The sequence below is a fragment of the Papio anubis genome, chromosome 6 (genome assembly GCF_008728515.1).
Source record: "Papio anubis isolate 15944 chromosome 6, Panubis1.0, whole genome shotgun sequence".
NCBI classification, from domain to species: Eukaryota; Metazoa; Chordata; class Mammalia; order Primates; family Cercopithecidae; genus Papio; species Papio anubis.
In genome coordinates, this window is record NC_044981.1 from 52,669,184 (window position 1) to 52,686,128 (window position 16,945).

General features: G+C 37.2%; 1 protein-coding gene across 11 annotated transcripts in view; it reads left to right on the top strand.

Moving 5' to 3' along the window:
• MLIP (muscular LMNA interacting protein) overlaps nt 1-16,945 on the top strand; it is a 256,877-nt gene that overhangs the window by 216,190 nt on the left and 23,742 nt on the right. For 10 of the 11 annotated variants that reach the window (XM_021937387.2, XM_021937382.2, XM_021937392.2 and 7 more), the window contains one exon: nt 5,287-5,490. The exons of the other annotated variant lie outside the window; for it this stretch is intronic. In XM_021937387.2, the coding sequence (XP_021793079.1) occupies nt 5,287-5,490 (204 nt within the window). The remainder of the gene's footprint in view (nt 1-5,286; nt 5,491-16,945) is intronic. 11 annotated transcript variants of the gene reach the window in all.

A 16,945-nucleotide genomic window follows, 5' to 3' on the forward strand; every position in this document is an offset into this window, starting at 1 on the left:
AGATGTGGTGTAATCTCATGGGACCACCATTATATATGCAGTTTGTTGTTGGCTGAAATGTCATTATGCAGTCCATGACTACAACTCGAATAGCAGAGAGTTGTAGACTATAGTAATGCAAGGATATCTTCTATATCATTTTATATAGCAAGTGCAACATTGTTATGAAACCCAACAGAAGTTGCATGAAAAGGAAACTTCAGCCCAAACTCAGTTATAAATATCAATGCAGATACCTCAATTTAGTAGGAAACAGAACTCAGTAGAACATTAAAGAATGCTGTGTGCTTACCAAGTAGGATTTAATGCAAGTGGAAAATAACGTAGTTGTCTCCTTAGACTTTAAGTGCCATCTTTATTAAATGAACAAAACAGAACTCTTAAGGACTTTCAGTAAGGGATGGTGGATTGAACAATGCCTCTAAATATGCTCCTTCCAATATTTCCTTAAAATTATGGTAAAGATGTATTGTAAAGATATAATCTACAAGTATAGGAAGTAAGAAGAGGAGACACAGCAATAGAATTTTAGAGGCAGAAAAATATCCTGATGAGGAAAAACTGACATAGCAACCCAAGAAAGTGAAATCCTAGGCTGGCCAGGGAGAAAGCCAAGTACTGATTCCATTTCTATCTTAGAGTTCTCAAAGGACTTAGGATTTGGAGGTGCTTGATACCTCTGAAGGGAAAGTAAAGAAATGGTAGCTGAAAAAAGGAAGATAAGGTAAAAGCTATTTAAGAAGTAGCTATCCCCAAATTCATGTTTCTTCATGACTGATTAACTCCCATTTTAAGAGAATAATTCACATGGCTGGAGAGAGGAAAACAGGATTTCTGGCTTGGGGCCTCCCGGCATATTGGAGAGCAGTGGAGCTCTTCTGAAAGCAGGAGACTAAGTGATGCTATGAGGGATTAATGCTGACATGCACTATCTCTTCCATTTGCATATCAGAACACTTGTAGCGAGGCCTTTGCCTTCTAGCCAGGAGATTGAAAATGTCTTTTTTGAGGAATCTGACCAATACAAAGAGGAAAGCTCTCAAGTTATTGAGATTGGGTTACAATGTACAGTGAAACTCAAATAACCTGATCCATGTGCTCAGAATTTCCAAAGTGCTCTTAATTCCTGACTCTAAAATATTAGCAGATAATTAAAGATATCCAGATACCTGAGGAAGACTTATATGAAATAAGAACAGAAAACCAAACCCAAAAAAATGACCAAACAAGAAATAAACAAACAAAAAACACAGGAAACACTATTTAGAGAGAAAAAACTCAAGAACATCAATATTTTTACAGATAGATAAGATAGTGCCTCTATAAAATCAAAACACAATACTAAAAAAAAAGAAAAAAAAAGAGTACATGGAAAATAAAAGGACCTCTTGGAAATTAAGCACAACATTGTGGAAACAAAGAATGCAGTATAAAAGTTGGAGGTGGGGTGACTAACTCACCACAGTTTGTCTTAGCACTAAAAGTCCCACTCCTGGGAAACCTCTCTATCCTGGGTCACCTTAGTTGGAGGATGATATGGTTTGGCCCTGTGTGCCCACCCAAATCTCTTGTTGAACTGTAATCTCCCGTGTTGGGGGAGGGACTTGGTGGGAGGTGATTGGATCATGGGGGCAGATTTCCCTCTTGCTGTTGCCAGGACAGTGAAACAGTTCTCATGAGATCACGTTGTTTAATATGTGCAGCACTTCCCTTTCACTCTCTCTTCTGCTTCGCCATGGTAAGATGTGCTTGCTTCCTCTTCGGCCATAATTATAAGTTTCCTGAGACCTCCCACCCATGCTTCTTGTACAGCCTGTGGAACTGTAGTCAATTAAACCTCTTTCCTTTATAAATTACTGAGTATCAGATAGTTCTTTATAGCAGTATGAGAACAAACTAATACAGAGGACAAATTAACTAAACCTCTCAAGCTGATGAGCAAAAGAAAAAGAGATGAGAATTGGACTATCTTAAAAAGTCCAACATCCAAAAAGAGAAGAGAGAAGAAAAGGAGAAGGAAATGATAAAATAATTCATGAAAATTTTCCAAAATGTTATAGAAAAAGGGCATCAAGTTCCTACAAAAGTAGATGAAAATATACCCATGGCAAAGCACATACTGGGGAATTTTCGGATTATTGAGGACAAAAAGAAATCCTGTGTGCTTCCAGAGGGAGAGGACAACAAAAAGTGTCATTTACAAATAATCGGAAATCAAAATGGCTGGGCTTCGAAACCACGCTGGACAATACAATAATCCAGTATAATAATGCTTTCAAAATTCTGAAAGAAATTATTTTTCAACCTGGAATTTCATATTCAAACAACCAAATGTAAGAGTAGAAGAAAGTCAGTTTTCAACATGCAAGTTATTGGAAATTGGCTTCCAATACTCCATTTTCCCAGGAAGCTCCTTTAGGGTCCAGTAAATATGAGACAAAATTAAAAAAAAGTAAGACACAGGCTATTAGAAACAGGAGATCGAGGCCAGGCTCGGTGGCTCAGGCCTGTAATCCCAGCACTTTGGGAGGCAGAGGCAGGCGGATCACGAAGTCAGGAGATAGAGACCATCCTGACTAACACGGTGAACCCCCGTCTCTACTAAAAATACAAAAAATTAGCCGGGCGTGGTGGCGGGCACCTGTAGTCCCAGCTACTCGGGAGGCTGAGGCAGGAGAATGGCGTGAACCTGGGAGGCGGAGCTTGCAGTGAGCAAAGATCGCTCCACTGCACTCCAGCCTGGGCAACAGAGCGAGACTCCATCTCAAAAAGAAAGAAAAGAAAAGAAAAGAAAAAAGAAACAGGAGATCGAACATGGGAGAGAGACAAATTAAATACCCAGGATTATGCTAAAGAGAATCACGGGATAATAATGTATACAAACATAGAAGGCAATTAGCACAGATTGAGACATACGTATTGAAGCTGTCGCCACCAAGAATCCTTTCACCTTTGTGTTGTATTCCAACTGACAGTACTCAAGTGAGCTTGGCCAAGGTTCTTAGCTCTCTTTTGCCTGTCCAAGTGCTGGTAAGACTCTGCTCTCCCTCGCTGCCCAGCTGCCTGGATAGAGTGAGGACAACACCTGATCCTACAGAAACATTCATGTTTGACCTACTCCTAAGAGCTGGGGATTGGCAAAGGTAAACTTAGAAGCACAAAACACAGCGTAGCACACTCTCTGCTAACATTTTCCTCTTGATTGGATAGAACTTGATTCTGCCAGATAACTGCATTTGGTGAACCCGTTGCTTTCCATGGATGACCATGGGCTTGCCCCCGACAACCTGAGAATTGATTTTTACAACCTCCAAGAAAAATACTGAAACCTGAATATAAACCAGAGACTGTTCAAACCACTTTTCCTAAGCATCTGCAACTATCAATAATAACACTGTTCTTTTCTCACATAGTTAGTCTTGTGTTTGCTACTCGGTTGTCATATTAATCACTTTTACGCTGATTAATAATTTATTTAATTACTTGGTAAAACAATGAAATGTCTGATTTAGAAATAAAACAAAATTATAAGTCAGAATCATCTTTAATGGACAATTACTGCATATGTTCCATTAAAGCTACCCACTGACATGGCTTTCATTTCATTTTCATTCAATGTTAGAGGCATTAACCAATGAAATTAGACAAATGGAAGAAATGAAAACTATAATAACTGGCAAAGAGGAGACAAATTTATCACTGTGTTAGGTGAACTGATTTTTTTTTCATGATAGACCCAAAACTGCTAAGAGAATCAAGTGAACGACATTTACGATCAGTACTAAAATTCAGTAATGTGTCTTGGTAGAAAATAAATAGCTGTTGTGTACTGATACAGAACAATTCCAAAATTGTCAAATAAAAAAAAATCAAACAAGACACAGAACATTGTAAAGAGGATGTTATCTTTTTAAATTTTAAATTTAAGTTTCTACTTTTTCTTCAACTTTGAAGTTCCAGGGTACATGTGCAGTATGTCTAGGTTTGTTACATAGGTAAATGTGTGCCATAGTGGTTGGCTGCATGGGTCAACACATCACCTAGGTCTTATGTCCAGCATCCATTAGCTATTATTCCTGATGCTCTTCCTCCTCCCACAACCCTGGACAAGCCCCCACGAGTGTTGTTCCCTCACCATGTATCCATGTGTTCCTATTTTTCAGCTCCCACATCTAAGGGAGAGCATGTGGTGTTTTGTTTTACTGATCCTGCATTAGTTTACTGAGGATAATGGCTTCCAGCTCCATCCATGTCTCTGCAAAGAACATGATCTTGTTCCTTTTTATGGTCACAGAGTATTCCATGGTGTATATGTACCACATTTTCTTTATCTAGTCTATCATCAGTAGGCATTTGGATTGATTCCATGTCTTTGCTAGATGCTATCTTTTAAAAATAATAAATGTATGCCTGTGCTGAGTGGGTCAAATAAGATATAGATTCGTTTTGCTTGATTTGTAGAAGACACATACCTGTATGTAGGCCCTTTCTGCAACTTTTCTTTGTAGCCTCAAGACTTCGTACTCTTTTGATTTCCTTGCTCCATTCACATAATTTATGGCCTCATGTAGTAGTTCCTACTTCCTCAAAGGCATTCATCCTGTTTCCATGTTAAAGAGTCACTCTAGTTTAGGCCTCATAACCTCCTTTCTTTGTAGTTACACTCCTGTCTTTGTTGCACCACGAGTTTCTCTCCAAAACAACATATTGCCTAGAATCAAAGACCTCATTAATTCTTTCCAGACCCACCTCTCCCTGATTCCTTATCCATGACAAACTCAACTCCGAAACTTACTATGTCATGAACTAAACCTTGTACTTCTGCCCCTGCCCTCACGTGTTAATATTCTGCACAATGCCCTCCCCGTGACTCCCTGATTTCTTCCAGACAAAAATCACAAGCATCTTTAAATTAATTTCCATGACTACCTACCTCTTCCATGACGATGTTCCTTTGGATGGATTTCCTTTGGATGGATTCTCTTCTTCCTTACACATATCTCCCCTTAATACTTTCAAAAATAAACCTGGTACGCTTCAGGAGACATTCTGCAGGCACTTGTTTTGTTCTGCTGAAGAGGCTGGAGGTGGGGAATGAAAGAAATTTTTGAAAGAGACACACAATATACACTGAAAGCAGGTGTCTCATGAGGGACACCTCCTCATGAGGAGAGGTTTTCTTCTTACTGGTAAGAGATTCTGATCTATGTCTATCATAGACCTGATTCCAAACATGCTTGACTTTTTTACACTAACATCCTCTTATGCCTTTCTTCTTCCCCCTAGGATGTAACAGTCCCTCCCAAGCCTGTCTCGCTCCATCCTTTATATCAGACTAAACTCTATCCTCCTGCTAAGTCACTGCTGCATCCACAGACCCTCTCACAGGCTGACTGTCTTGCCCCAGGACCCTTCAGTCATCTGTCCTTCTCCTTGAGTGATGAACAGGATAATTCTCACACCCTCCTCAGTCACAATGCATGCAACAAGGTGAGAACTCCTCCCCAAAATGAGGATTATTCTGTGCTGTGAACCTTCATTACACTTGACTTTTAAAACTTAAATGTGGAGGAAACTTATGTGTTAGAAATATTTAAATATTAAATATCTAAATGTATAAAGAATATTAAATATTTGTGTGAAAGCATATTACCTTATAAGCAGATAATAATTGAACTTGGGAAATAATAACCATTTATGTATTTTTCCAAAGTCATTCACTGATTTGTATTTTTCATTGTTCTATGTTCTAACTCCATGGTGGAAATTCCAAGACATTTTTCAAAACCTCACAAAATGCCATTATTAATTTATATTCTAGTCTTAGTGCAGTGTTCCTAAAAACCTTCCTTAAATTACAGTGCCTTGTTGAGGAGGCACTTATAATTAGAGTCAATGGGCAAAAAATGACTTAGAATTACTGTGAGTATCTGCAAAATAATATTCACATTTTACTGTAAAATGTACCTATCTGCTTCACTGTGTATAGTAATAGGATATGTAAAAAATAATGAAGTGTTTCATACCTGAAATGTGTGTGTGTGTGTGTGTGTGTGTCTGTCTGTCTGTCTGTCTGAGTGTGTATGATACAAAACAAGTAAAAAATATTTATAGTTGACTTTTGAATTCAATCATAAATGTTTTCTAGGAACAAGCAGTTAAACTATATGGGGCTTACATATAAGTGCCCTTTGCTCTTCCGTTAAGGGCATCCTGGCTAGTACAGATGCTCAGACCCTGAAAATTTCCTAAAATAATTGACTGGTTAAACTTTAATTAAATCTTTTTGTGAAATTCAAAATCCTGTTTAAAAGCATTTATTCTACAAGATATCTATCTCCAATTAAATACATCTCTAAACTTAGAAATCAATCAAGATCATCTTCCAGAATGTAGTTGGATAATACTCCTTGGAGCCTGAGGCATTTTTAAAGAAAAAAATGTCGGTAAACTCTGTCTAAATGCAAACAGTTATCTAAAAGCAAACACTATAATACTATTACATAAGGAAAAAATAGATTTTTATATTTAATAGCTTCTGTGACAACTGCATGATCAATTTTGATTAAACAAATTTTATAATATCAATTTTTTGCCAATAAATGTTTTTGGGCAACATTCAATATGACATTTATCTGACCTTTGTTTGTGTCCCACTCTTGGACTAGAAAATAAGTATATGAAAGAAAGTATAATATTTTAAAAATTATTTCATATTATTTGAAATTCTTTCTGATTTAATATTTACCAACAGCCATGAAATCCATTTAGTTATTTGAGTTAATAATTCTGATAATAATATTACCATTTTCTTATAAATTGTCATCTATGATAAAGTTATGATTTAATTTACAGATATCAATTACATGATATAGCTCATTCTTTTGATATTTTGAGAGTGTTTTCTGGAACTGTTCAGCAAGGATAGACTCTATTTTATCCATATTTCAGCCTTTGTTTAGTTAGGCTGAGAAGAACAAAAGCTGTGTGAAATTGGACAACTATTTTCAGTCCACATAATCCTCATAATAGATCTTGTCTTTTTGAGTGTGAGGTTTATTGATACTGAATAAAGAACCATTCAGAACCAAAATAATGACAGTAATAATAATAATATAGCAATACAACATTTTTAATGGAATGTTCAGTTCCTTAGTCTTGAATCTGTATTGTCTTATTAAAGAATTACCAATTTGATGTCTACATTTACGAACATTGTTTGTTAGATACTGGGTCAATAGCATACTAATTTATCAGGATTTTTTCTTTTTAATTGAAATAACTTAATGCCTTTAATTGTAAGACATAATCTCTTATTTAATTAACTTTTATCTAATACCCTAACATCATTCCCAAGTCTGACCTTACAGCTTTGCCTACTGGGTTATCTCCAAACTCAAATCTTCCCATCCTTCCCTCTGGACAACCATGCTGAACTTGTCTTACAAATCTTTAGAGTCCCTCTTTAACTGGGCTACAGTAGGTGTTCAACAGGTTTTATTCTTCTGCTGCTGAGTCTGCAGTGTGCGCTCTTCTCTTCTAAATTTTCATCAAACTCCTCATGTCCTAAATCTTCATCCTAATCCATCCCTTACTTTTTTACTTTCAAGATGGAACTTTATAACTGGGTACATCATATCGTATAAGGATGCTCAGGTACTTTCTTTTCATCCTGGAATAAAACAGTACAACTGCCTTCTTCACTTCCTTGCAGCCTCATGAAGGGGGTTATTCCTTTTACTTTCTTTTCTTTTCTTTTTTCTGCTTTTAATTATACTTTAAGTTCTAGATATATGTACAGAACATGCAGGTTTGTTACATAGGTATACATGTGCCACGGTGGTTTGCTGCACCCATCAACCCATCATCTACGTTATTTCTCCTAATGCTATACATATTTCTCCTAATGCTATCTCTCTCTGAGCCCCCTACCCCCCCAACAGGCCCCAGTATGTGATGATCCCCTTTCTGTGTCCATGTGTTCTCATTGTTCAGCTCTCACTTATGAGTGAGAACATGCAGTGTTTGGTTTTCTGTTTCTGTGTTAGTTTGCTGAGAATGATGGTTTCTGTCTTCATCCATGTCCCTGCAAAAGACATGAACTCATCCCTTTTTATGGCTGTGTAGTATTCCATGGTATATATGTGCCACATTTTCTTTATCCAGTCTATCATTGATGGGCATTTGGGTTGGTTCCGGGTCTTTGCTATTGTGAATAGTGTTGCAATAAACATATGTGTGCATGTGTCTTTATAGTAGAATGATTTATAATTATTTGGGTGTATACTGAGTAATGGGATTGCTGGATCAAATGGTATTTCTGCTTCTAGATTCTTGAGGAATAGACTCACTGTCTTCCACAATGGTTGAACTAATTTACACTCCCACCAACAGTGTAAAAGAGTTCTTCTTTCTTCACATCTTCTCCAGTCTCTGTTGTTTCCTGACTTTTTAATGATCACCATTCTAACTGGCATGAGATGGTATCTTATTGTGGTTTTGTTTTGCATTTCTCTAATGACCAGTGATGATGAACTTTTTTTTCATATGTTTGTGGGCTTCATAAATGTCTTCTTTTGAGAAGTGTCTGTTCATATCCTTTGTTCACTTTTTGATGGGGTTGTTTGTTTTTTCTCTTGTAAATTTGTTTAAGTTCTTCGTAGATTCTGGATATCAGCCCTTGACAGAAGGATAGATTGCAAAAATTCTTTTATCCTTGAAAGTGAGATAGCCCAGCACATAAGAAAATGATGCCTCTAGTTCCTTTGTCTGAGTTTATTTCTTGCCCCAACGCTTTTTACATGGTGATATTGGGCAAGTCATTTAACTTCTGAATGCCTCCGTTTACTCATTTTAAAAATAGGAATAATAATAGTATCTACCTTATTAGAGTATTATGAAAATAAAATTGACAAATATGTGTAAAAGTGCCTGAAGATAATGAAAAACATATAAAAATTCGGTCTTATTATCACTAAGCTTTCTGGGATTGTCATTCTTACTGCTTTCCAAAATCGTCCATTCTTCTCCATTGGATTCCTCCCCTTTGTATCCAGAAGCCTAAAAAACAAAATAAAACAATACAAAAGGAGGACTTCATCCTTTTCCTTGATGATGCTGCAAATCTATCAGTTTCAAAATCTTCTTTCTCTCAAAGTGGTCAATAGCCACTATCTCCATCCCCTTTCTATAAACTCATTCTGTAGCCCATTCTTGAAAGCATTCTGACTTTCACCTCTACCAGTCTACTCAAATTGCTGTCAAGGGTAAACTGGTTGTCAGCAAATTCAGCTGAATTTCCTGACACAGTTGATCATTTCCTCTTGCATTTCCCTCCTCACTCTGCTCTTGGGTTAATACGCACATTCTAACTTTCTGACTGCTCCTTCTTTGCTTTCTTTGTGGACACTTCTTGCTCCTCTACCTCTTCTTTCTAATTGCCTCACTTCAGCTATTTACCCATTCACAGGTCTTAGTGATTATCTTAGTACTGATAAGTCTCAAATCCACACTTCCCGTTCTGCTTCTCCACTGAGATTCAGTTTCATATCTTTAGCTGCTTGCTTATAATTTCCCCTAGGATGTCATGTTGTCACCTCAAACTCATCATTCATTTTGTCTCAAACTAGTTTTGCACTGGCTCTTCTACTTCTGTTATTAAAACCACAATTCTCAGTTCCCAAACTCAAAACTTGATTCATCATGCTTTTTGCTTTTTCTGTTTTGTCCTTATATTGAGTCATTCACCAGGTTGAATGCATTCTTATATTTTTTTCACACTAGTCTTTATTATTATTATTTTACTTTCCTTAACTGATATTCTTATTTTCCTCTAGGCATGCCTTGGAAATTCCTTACTGTTCTACTTGTTCATGCATTTTCCCATATAAAATACTCTTCTACGTTCTCCTTTCTTATACAAACCATTCTTGTACTTTAAGTTCACATTAAATTATCCCTCCTCTTCTGTGACATTTCTCCGTGCATCAGTACTCAAAGTGATTTGTTTTCTCCCTTCAATTTCTGTACTCTTTTCCTGTGCCAAGGCATCTCCTGCATGTTATAGGTCATCTTGTATTTATTTGTTGTGTTTGTCTTGGTGTCTATCTAGAGTGTGACATAATATGCTATTTCCCACCTTATAGGCAAGGTAGTAAATATCTATTAGTGATGAACAATTTGTACAATTACCTAACTTTTTCACCAGGAGCCCCAGATGCTTGAATTATTATGATTATTTCTATGTCAAGTAAAGACTAAATCTGAATCAACTTATGGATTTACCAGTTCATTTAGAATAACGTCACTCAGTTGAGGATATTTCTTTTATTGAAGGCTATATCCGGTTTCCACAGATCTGATGGAGTGTGTTGGGAGCATAGGTAGGGTGGGGTTGTAGAGGCAGGGGGCATCCGACCTTCTCCTGAGGTGTTCTCATTCCTTTCTGTTATACAACCGCGAGTCGTATAATACATGGTTACATCCTTTTTACTTCACTAACAAGGTACGTCCTTAACAACTGTAGGTCAGCTACTTCTCTGCCCCTACGGCTTACATGGGAGAACATTATTACCTGCTTGCTGGGAGCAAGGTGAACTTTGTGAAGCTATCTCAGAACCATTCTCTTGGATGCCCTACATATCTTTCTCTGTTCTCCTGTTCATGTCCTGTTTGCCATAGGGAACTCCAAAACAGTCCACATTTGTGAGTTCATCTACTCACTAAAATTTATTTGTAACCCCAAATCAGCACTCATTGTGTTTGCTCTTCTAGTCATTTGTGGAAATTCACAGAACAGGGAGAAATTAGAATCTTCTATACTCCCAACTCCCAACAAAAAACAAGGCAATGCTCTGCTTTTTTGTTGTCATGCCGTAAACAATCGTCCTTTTTAAAAGCCGAGTGCAGTGTCTCACGCCTGTAATCCCAGCACTTTGGGAGGCCAAGGCGGATGGATCACCTGAAGCCAGGAGTTGGAGACCAGCCTGACCAACATGGTGAGAACACGTCTCTACTAAAAATACAAAAAATTAGCCGGGTGTGGTGGCGCACACCTGTAATCCCAGCTACTCAGGTGGCTGAGGCAGGAGAATTGCTTGAACCCGGGAGGCGGAGGTTGCAGTGAGCCGAGATCACGCCATTACACTCCAGCCTGGGCAATAAGAGTGAAACTCCGTCTCAAAAAAAAAAATTGTCCTTTTTGCGTTCTCTCTGGTATCATGTTTTTGTTTGCATCTCTGTATGTTTGGTTGGTAATTTTTCTGTTTAAAATGGCCCCTAAGCACAGTGTTGAAGGGCTTTCTAATGTTCCTACACTCAAGAAGGTTGTGATGTGTCTTAAAGAGAAAATAAGTCTGTTAGGTAAGCTACTCTTAGGCTTGAGTTATAGTGCTGTTGGCCATGAGTTTGGTGTTAATGAATTAATAATATATTAAATATGTGTCTTTAAACAGCAACACCCATAAAACAGGTTATTTATTGATTGGTTGATGAAAATGTAACTAGAGACTTGCAATAACCTAATCCAGGTTTTCCCCAGGAGAAATGGTTTAGTATTCACGAATTCCATGCTCATGGAGGCTTTAAGGACATAACTGCTGTGAATAATCAATAATGAGGGTGATTGCACCTTTGTTTGGTTTTCTCTGAGAAGACTGTCACTTACAAGTAATTATTTTGGGAGGGGGTTCCAGGAAATACCTGTTAGGGGAGTGGGGACTGAGACAAGGAGGAGAGGCATCTAATAAAGGTTGTGTGAGCAAGCAGGTGACCACTGTGGGGAACTGGAGCTTTATATCACTGGGGAACTCTGGGAGCTACTGTAGGGACACACAGCTCAGAGCCCTGCTCTCTGAGGGGAGGAGGAGGGAAATTCTGGCAGTCATTAGTTGAGGAGGGGGGTTGGGGCAGCATCAATCCCAGAAAGAGCCCTGAGGCTAAGAAAAGTAGAAGCAGGTAGTTTGAAGTTCAGAGGATGGTTGCTGCTTAAATGTTAAGGACTGAGAGGATATATGTGGCTCAATGACTTATGTTATATGTATGTGTATAAACAAGTATATATATATATACATACATATATATATATATATATTTTTTCCACGAAATTTTATGTTTATGGTCTAATTTTGAAGTCCAGTCTCCTGCAGATCAAAACTTTGGCTGTTAAAACTTAAGGGGCTGGGAGTGGTGACTCATGCCTGTAATAACAACACTCAGAAGCCAAGGTGGGAGGATTGCTTGAGCCCAGGAGCCAGACACCAGCCTGGACAACATAGGGAGACTCTGTCTCTACAAGAAAAAAAAAAAAAAATAGCTGGGCATTGTTTCGTGCACCTGTGGTCCCAGCTACTCAGGAGGCTGAGGTGGGAGGATTGTTTGAGCCCAGGAAGTCGAGGCTGCACTGAGCCATGATTGTGCTGCCACATTCTGGACTGTGCAACAAAGTGAGACCCTGTCACAAAAAAACAAACAAAAACAAAATAAAAGTCTTCAGGATATCTTCTTTATTTTTGATATATTATGCTTTGGACTATGTATATTGCTGAAACAAGAAAGGATACAGAGGAAAGATGTATCTGTGTGGGGGGTTACTATTTTAAAATTGTATCTAATCTACTATAGTCATTTTGTCCATTTTTCCCCCATTTTACAATGCATTTAAATTATTTTTTATCTTTGGAGGTAGCAAAGTACCATGTACAACACACCTGTTTATGTCTAGATTAAGGCCTACTGGAGTCTATTTTCTATTTTTAAAAATTCAACTCATTTAGAAAAATAATATTCTTCCTACGCACCATAAATATGTGGCCACATGTGTCTCAGCTTACTTACCTGGCCCTGAGGTGAGAAAACTAACACACACATAAAGTATCTAAGTAGAAAGCTTATCACTGTCCATGACTTTTCTTCTTTCCTCCATTCACCCCTTCTCATTTCTTCTATCTTCTACTCTCATAATTTCCAAGGTATACCTCTCTTTATAAGTCACCCTAAAATTCCAATTTTTCTGGCCTACTTTCAATATTCCCACTTAATTACTCAGTTTTATGCACTTTGTTCTCTTTTCTTATTCCAACTACATTTTCTCCCTTTCATTTAGCATAGCTACAAGCCATGTAGATAGGAAGTTATCACTTATTGCTTTCTCCCTTGAGTCTCTGCCAGTTTGCACCCGCAAACAAACGAGAAACACGTAGCCAGTCTATGAATAGAAACTAGAGGAGTGAGGACTAAGCCTTCACAATCAGGATGACTTTTCTGATCTGTTGGCAGAAGCAAGGCTGAGATTTCCTAAGCAAGAAGGCTCTATTTACAGTGAGAGCTTGAGAGGTTTTACAAGCAAAAATAGGATCTTGATAGGCAAAGAGACAGCTTTAAAGCCCCAGGAGAAAATTCACAGCCATCCTTGAGGATATTTTTTCTTTCGTTTAAAAAAAATTATTTTGGTGCCAAGTTTGTGACAGTGGAGCCATTTTATTTCACTTTTAGTTTTCTAAAAATGTGTGATCTTTGTGTGTTGTTTGTAACCATACACTATTTTATTTCAAGTCTGCTCTGTCTCATGAAAGAGATAAATAAGTATGACAGATTTCTTCACATGTACTATAGATTCTCCCCTTTCTTCTACTGCTATTAAATCCTATTGTATGTTTTTATGCAAGGGCTAGCTCTAGATTTCTCTAGCCTTTCAATTTGCATATTTCAGTATTTATATCTGGAATAGTCTCTTAAAAAATCTCTACCACCATAGCTTTCACTTCATAGCTAGAGCAGGCTGTTCATCTCCTACCTCTCCATTCTCCTGGCTCAGAACCCCTCGTAGCCTGAGCACTCTCACTTGTAGACCCCAGGCTGTTGTCACTGCTGGAGGTCAAGGCACAACCTTTAAGATCTCTCATATAGACAGGAAAATGTATACTTCTATGTAGATGATCATGTGTTCTGATGAGTCTGGGTCATTTAAACATACACACACACACATACACACACAAATAAAAACATTATATATGTATGTAATGTTTTGTTCTATTTTTTGAAGAATTTTATTTTTTAAATAGAGTTTTGAGGCTGGGTGTGGTGGCTCATACCTGTAATCCCAGCACTTTGGGAGGCCAAGGCCCAATTGTTTGAGGTCAGGAGTTCAAGACCAGCCTGACCAACATCCAACATGGTGAAACTCCGTCTCTACTAAAAATACAAAAAAAAGTTAAAATATATGTTTATTTTTTATATAATAAATAAATACTGGGCATGGTGGTGCATGCCTGTAGTCACAGCTACACGGGAGGCTGAGGCAGGAGAATCACTTGAACCCAGGAGGCAGAGTTTGCAGTGAGGTGGGATTGCACTATTGCACTCCAGTCTGGGTGACAGAGCAAGATTCTGTCTAAAAGAATAAAAACAAAATTTAAAAAAAGGTGTTTGAAAAGAAATATTTATGTCTACCACTATAATAAACCCTTCCAGTCAATAAATATTTTTAAAATTATATGATTTCAGTATTTTTAGTGCCCCCTCTTTTTATCAGAAGTGTCCTGTTTGATCAGTAAGCATAAAGTCACTCTACTTATAGTGAAATGCAAGTTAAAATTCATCTGCAGAGTCTATTTGTAATGAGGCATCAATTCCTGAATTTATTTTGTAGAATCAATGACTTGTGTGCTTATACTTGAAAAAGTAATTCAAACTCTTGCTTTAGCTTTCTTAACTGTGAAATGACAAACAAAAACAACAGCAACAAAATAGAATCTCTGTCATAGACTTGTTACCGGGATCAAGTGATATATGAAAGTAAAACTGTCACATTCCATCTTAAGTATTCAGCTTTATACATTTTTTAGCATCTAGTTATTATAGTAGAATTTTGGTGCTGAAGTGAAGAAACAATCCATCAATATAACTCGTAGGCCCTTACTCTCATCTTAAATAGCTTTTTCCTTTTATTACGGCTTTTTGTTTTTATTGCTTTCTGATTTATTCACATACGTGTTTCCCTTAATTCTCATTTCTCACTCTTCTTTCCTTTCTGCCGCCAGAGAAAAATTCTAAACTATGTCATGTGTATCTATCTGTTTGTGCATTTTCTTTCAAAAGTTGCATTGTTATTTTGTGTGCATATCACATCATTTACGTAGATGTTACTGTGCCACACATTTCACTCTCTTCCTGCTGGTTTCTGTCTCTTCAGCTGTAATAGTAGGACATTTAGTTCGGTTTCAAAACCCTAACTTTAGGACTCAGATTGGGCTGTTTGCTTCAGAATTATCTGGAGAGCTTTAGAAAAATGCAGATTCCTGGCCAGGCACGGTGGTTCATGCCTGTAATCCCAGCACTTTGGGAGGCCGAGGCAGGCGGATCATGAGGTCTGGAGTTTGAGACCATCCTGGCCAACATGGTGAAACCCCGTCTCTACCAAAAACACACAAAAAAATGAGCCAGGCGTGGTGGCACGCACCTGTAGTCTCAGCTACTCGGGAGGCTGAGGCAGGAGAATCGCTTGAACCCAGGAGGTGGAGGTTGCACTGAGCCCAGATCGCGCCACTGCACTCCAGCCTGGCAACAGAGTGAGACTCTGTCTCAAAAAATAATAAAATAAAATAAAATAGAAAAATGCAGATTCCTAAGCCTACTTACAACTTAAAAAATTTAGAAATCTCAAGAACTGGGTGATCTCAAAGTTTTTACCTCATAGAAAACGCTATGCTTCCACTATAATAATGGACGTTTCTTTTTTTGACTTTTTATTTTTATTTTATTTTTTGTATTTTTTGTATTTTTTTGGTTTTTTTAAATTATACTTTAAGTTCTAGGGTACATGTGCACAAAGTGCAGGTTTGTTACATATGTATACATGTGCCATGTTGGTGTGCTTCACCCATTAACTCATCATTTATATTAGGTATATCTCCTAATACTATCCCTCCCTCCTCCCCCCTCCCCACAATAGGCCCTGGTATGTGATGTTCCCCTTCCTGTGTCCAAGTGATCTTTTTTTGCCTTTTAAATTGTCTAATGAGTCAGCAAGAAAATGAACTTTCCTATAAAAAATCTTTAAAAGAAAAACTATATTGGCATGTTTATAAGTACTAGATTATAATTATTTTTTCCTCATATAACTCCTAGTAAGTAAAAGGAAACACAACTGTTAAATTAAATATGTATATAGAGAGTATATGTATATATATTATAATATATATATAGTATATACTGTAATGTATCTAGTATATTAGCTTAGGAAATTTTTATTAGAATAAGTTATAAAATACTGGGTTTAGCTGTTAATCAAAATTGTCCCCACATGCTTGTAATGTTTACAATTGGGCCTGAGTGTTTACACATTCAGTATTCATAGACTTACTGAATCAGAAGATGTATAACTTTTTCTGGTATACTGCTTCAATTATTAAAAGTCCTTTCTCTTTGAAAAAATACCACAGCTGCCAACATATACTTTCTTGTGATTTCCTTTTTTTAAAAATTAAAGTGCCCTTTTCATAAAGAGATTATTATTTATATTAGAATTATGTTTCTGCTAAAAAAGATGAAGTATTTGCTTATAATACATTTTACCTTTATGATATGTCAACAGAATATTTACTGATCATTTTTTCTTAGCCTTTTTTCTAAGCAACTGCTCTTGAGATTGTAGATTAAGAATAAAGAAGGAATATAACTTGTCTGAAATGAAAAAAAGGGAGGAGAGTGAGCAAATGGATGTCTTTTCAGTTCAATTATACGCATTATTTCTGTCTTCTCTATGTAAAGAATCACTCCACTTATAATAAGGCAAGGGTGAATCATCTATTAGAATAATGAGGGAACCTACCTAGCAAAATGTATTCTGAATGAGAAATACACATGTAGGAAATAGGCAAAATGAAAAACAATAGCAATAGACAGCTAACTCCTTTTGTTTTCCCATCATAGAGGATTAGGGGTTGGC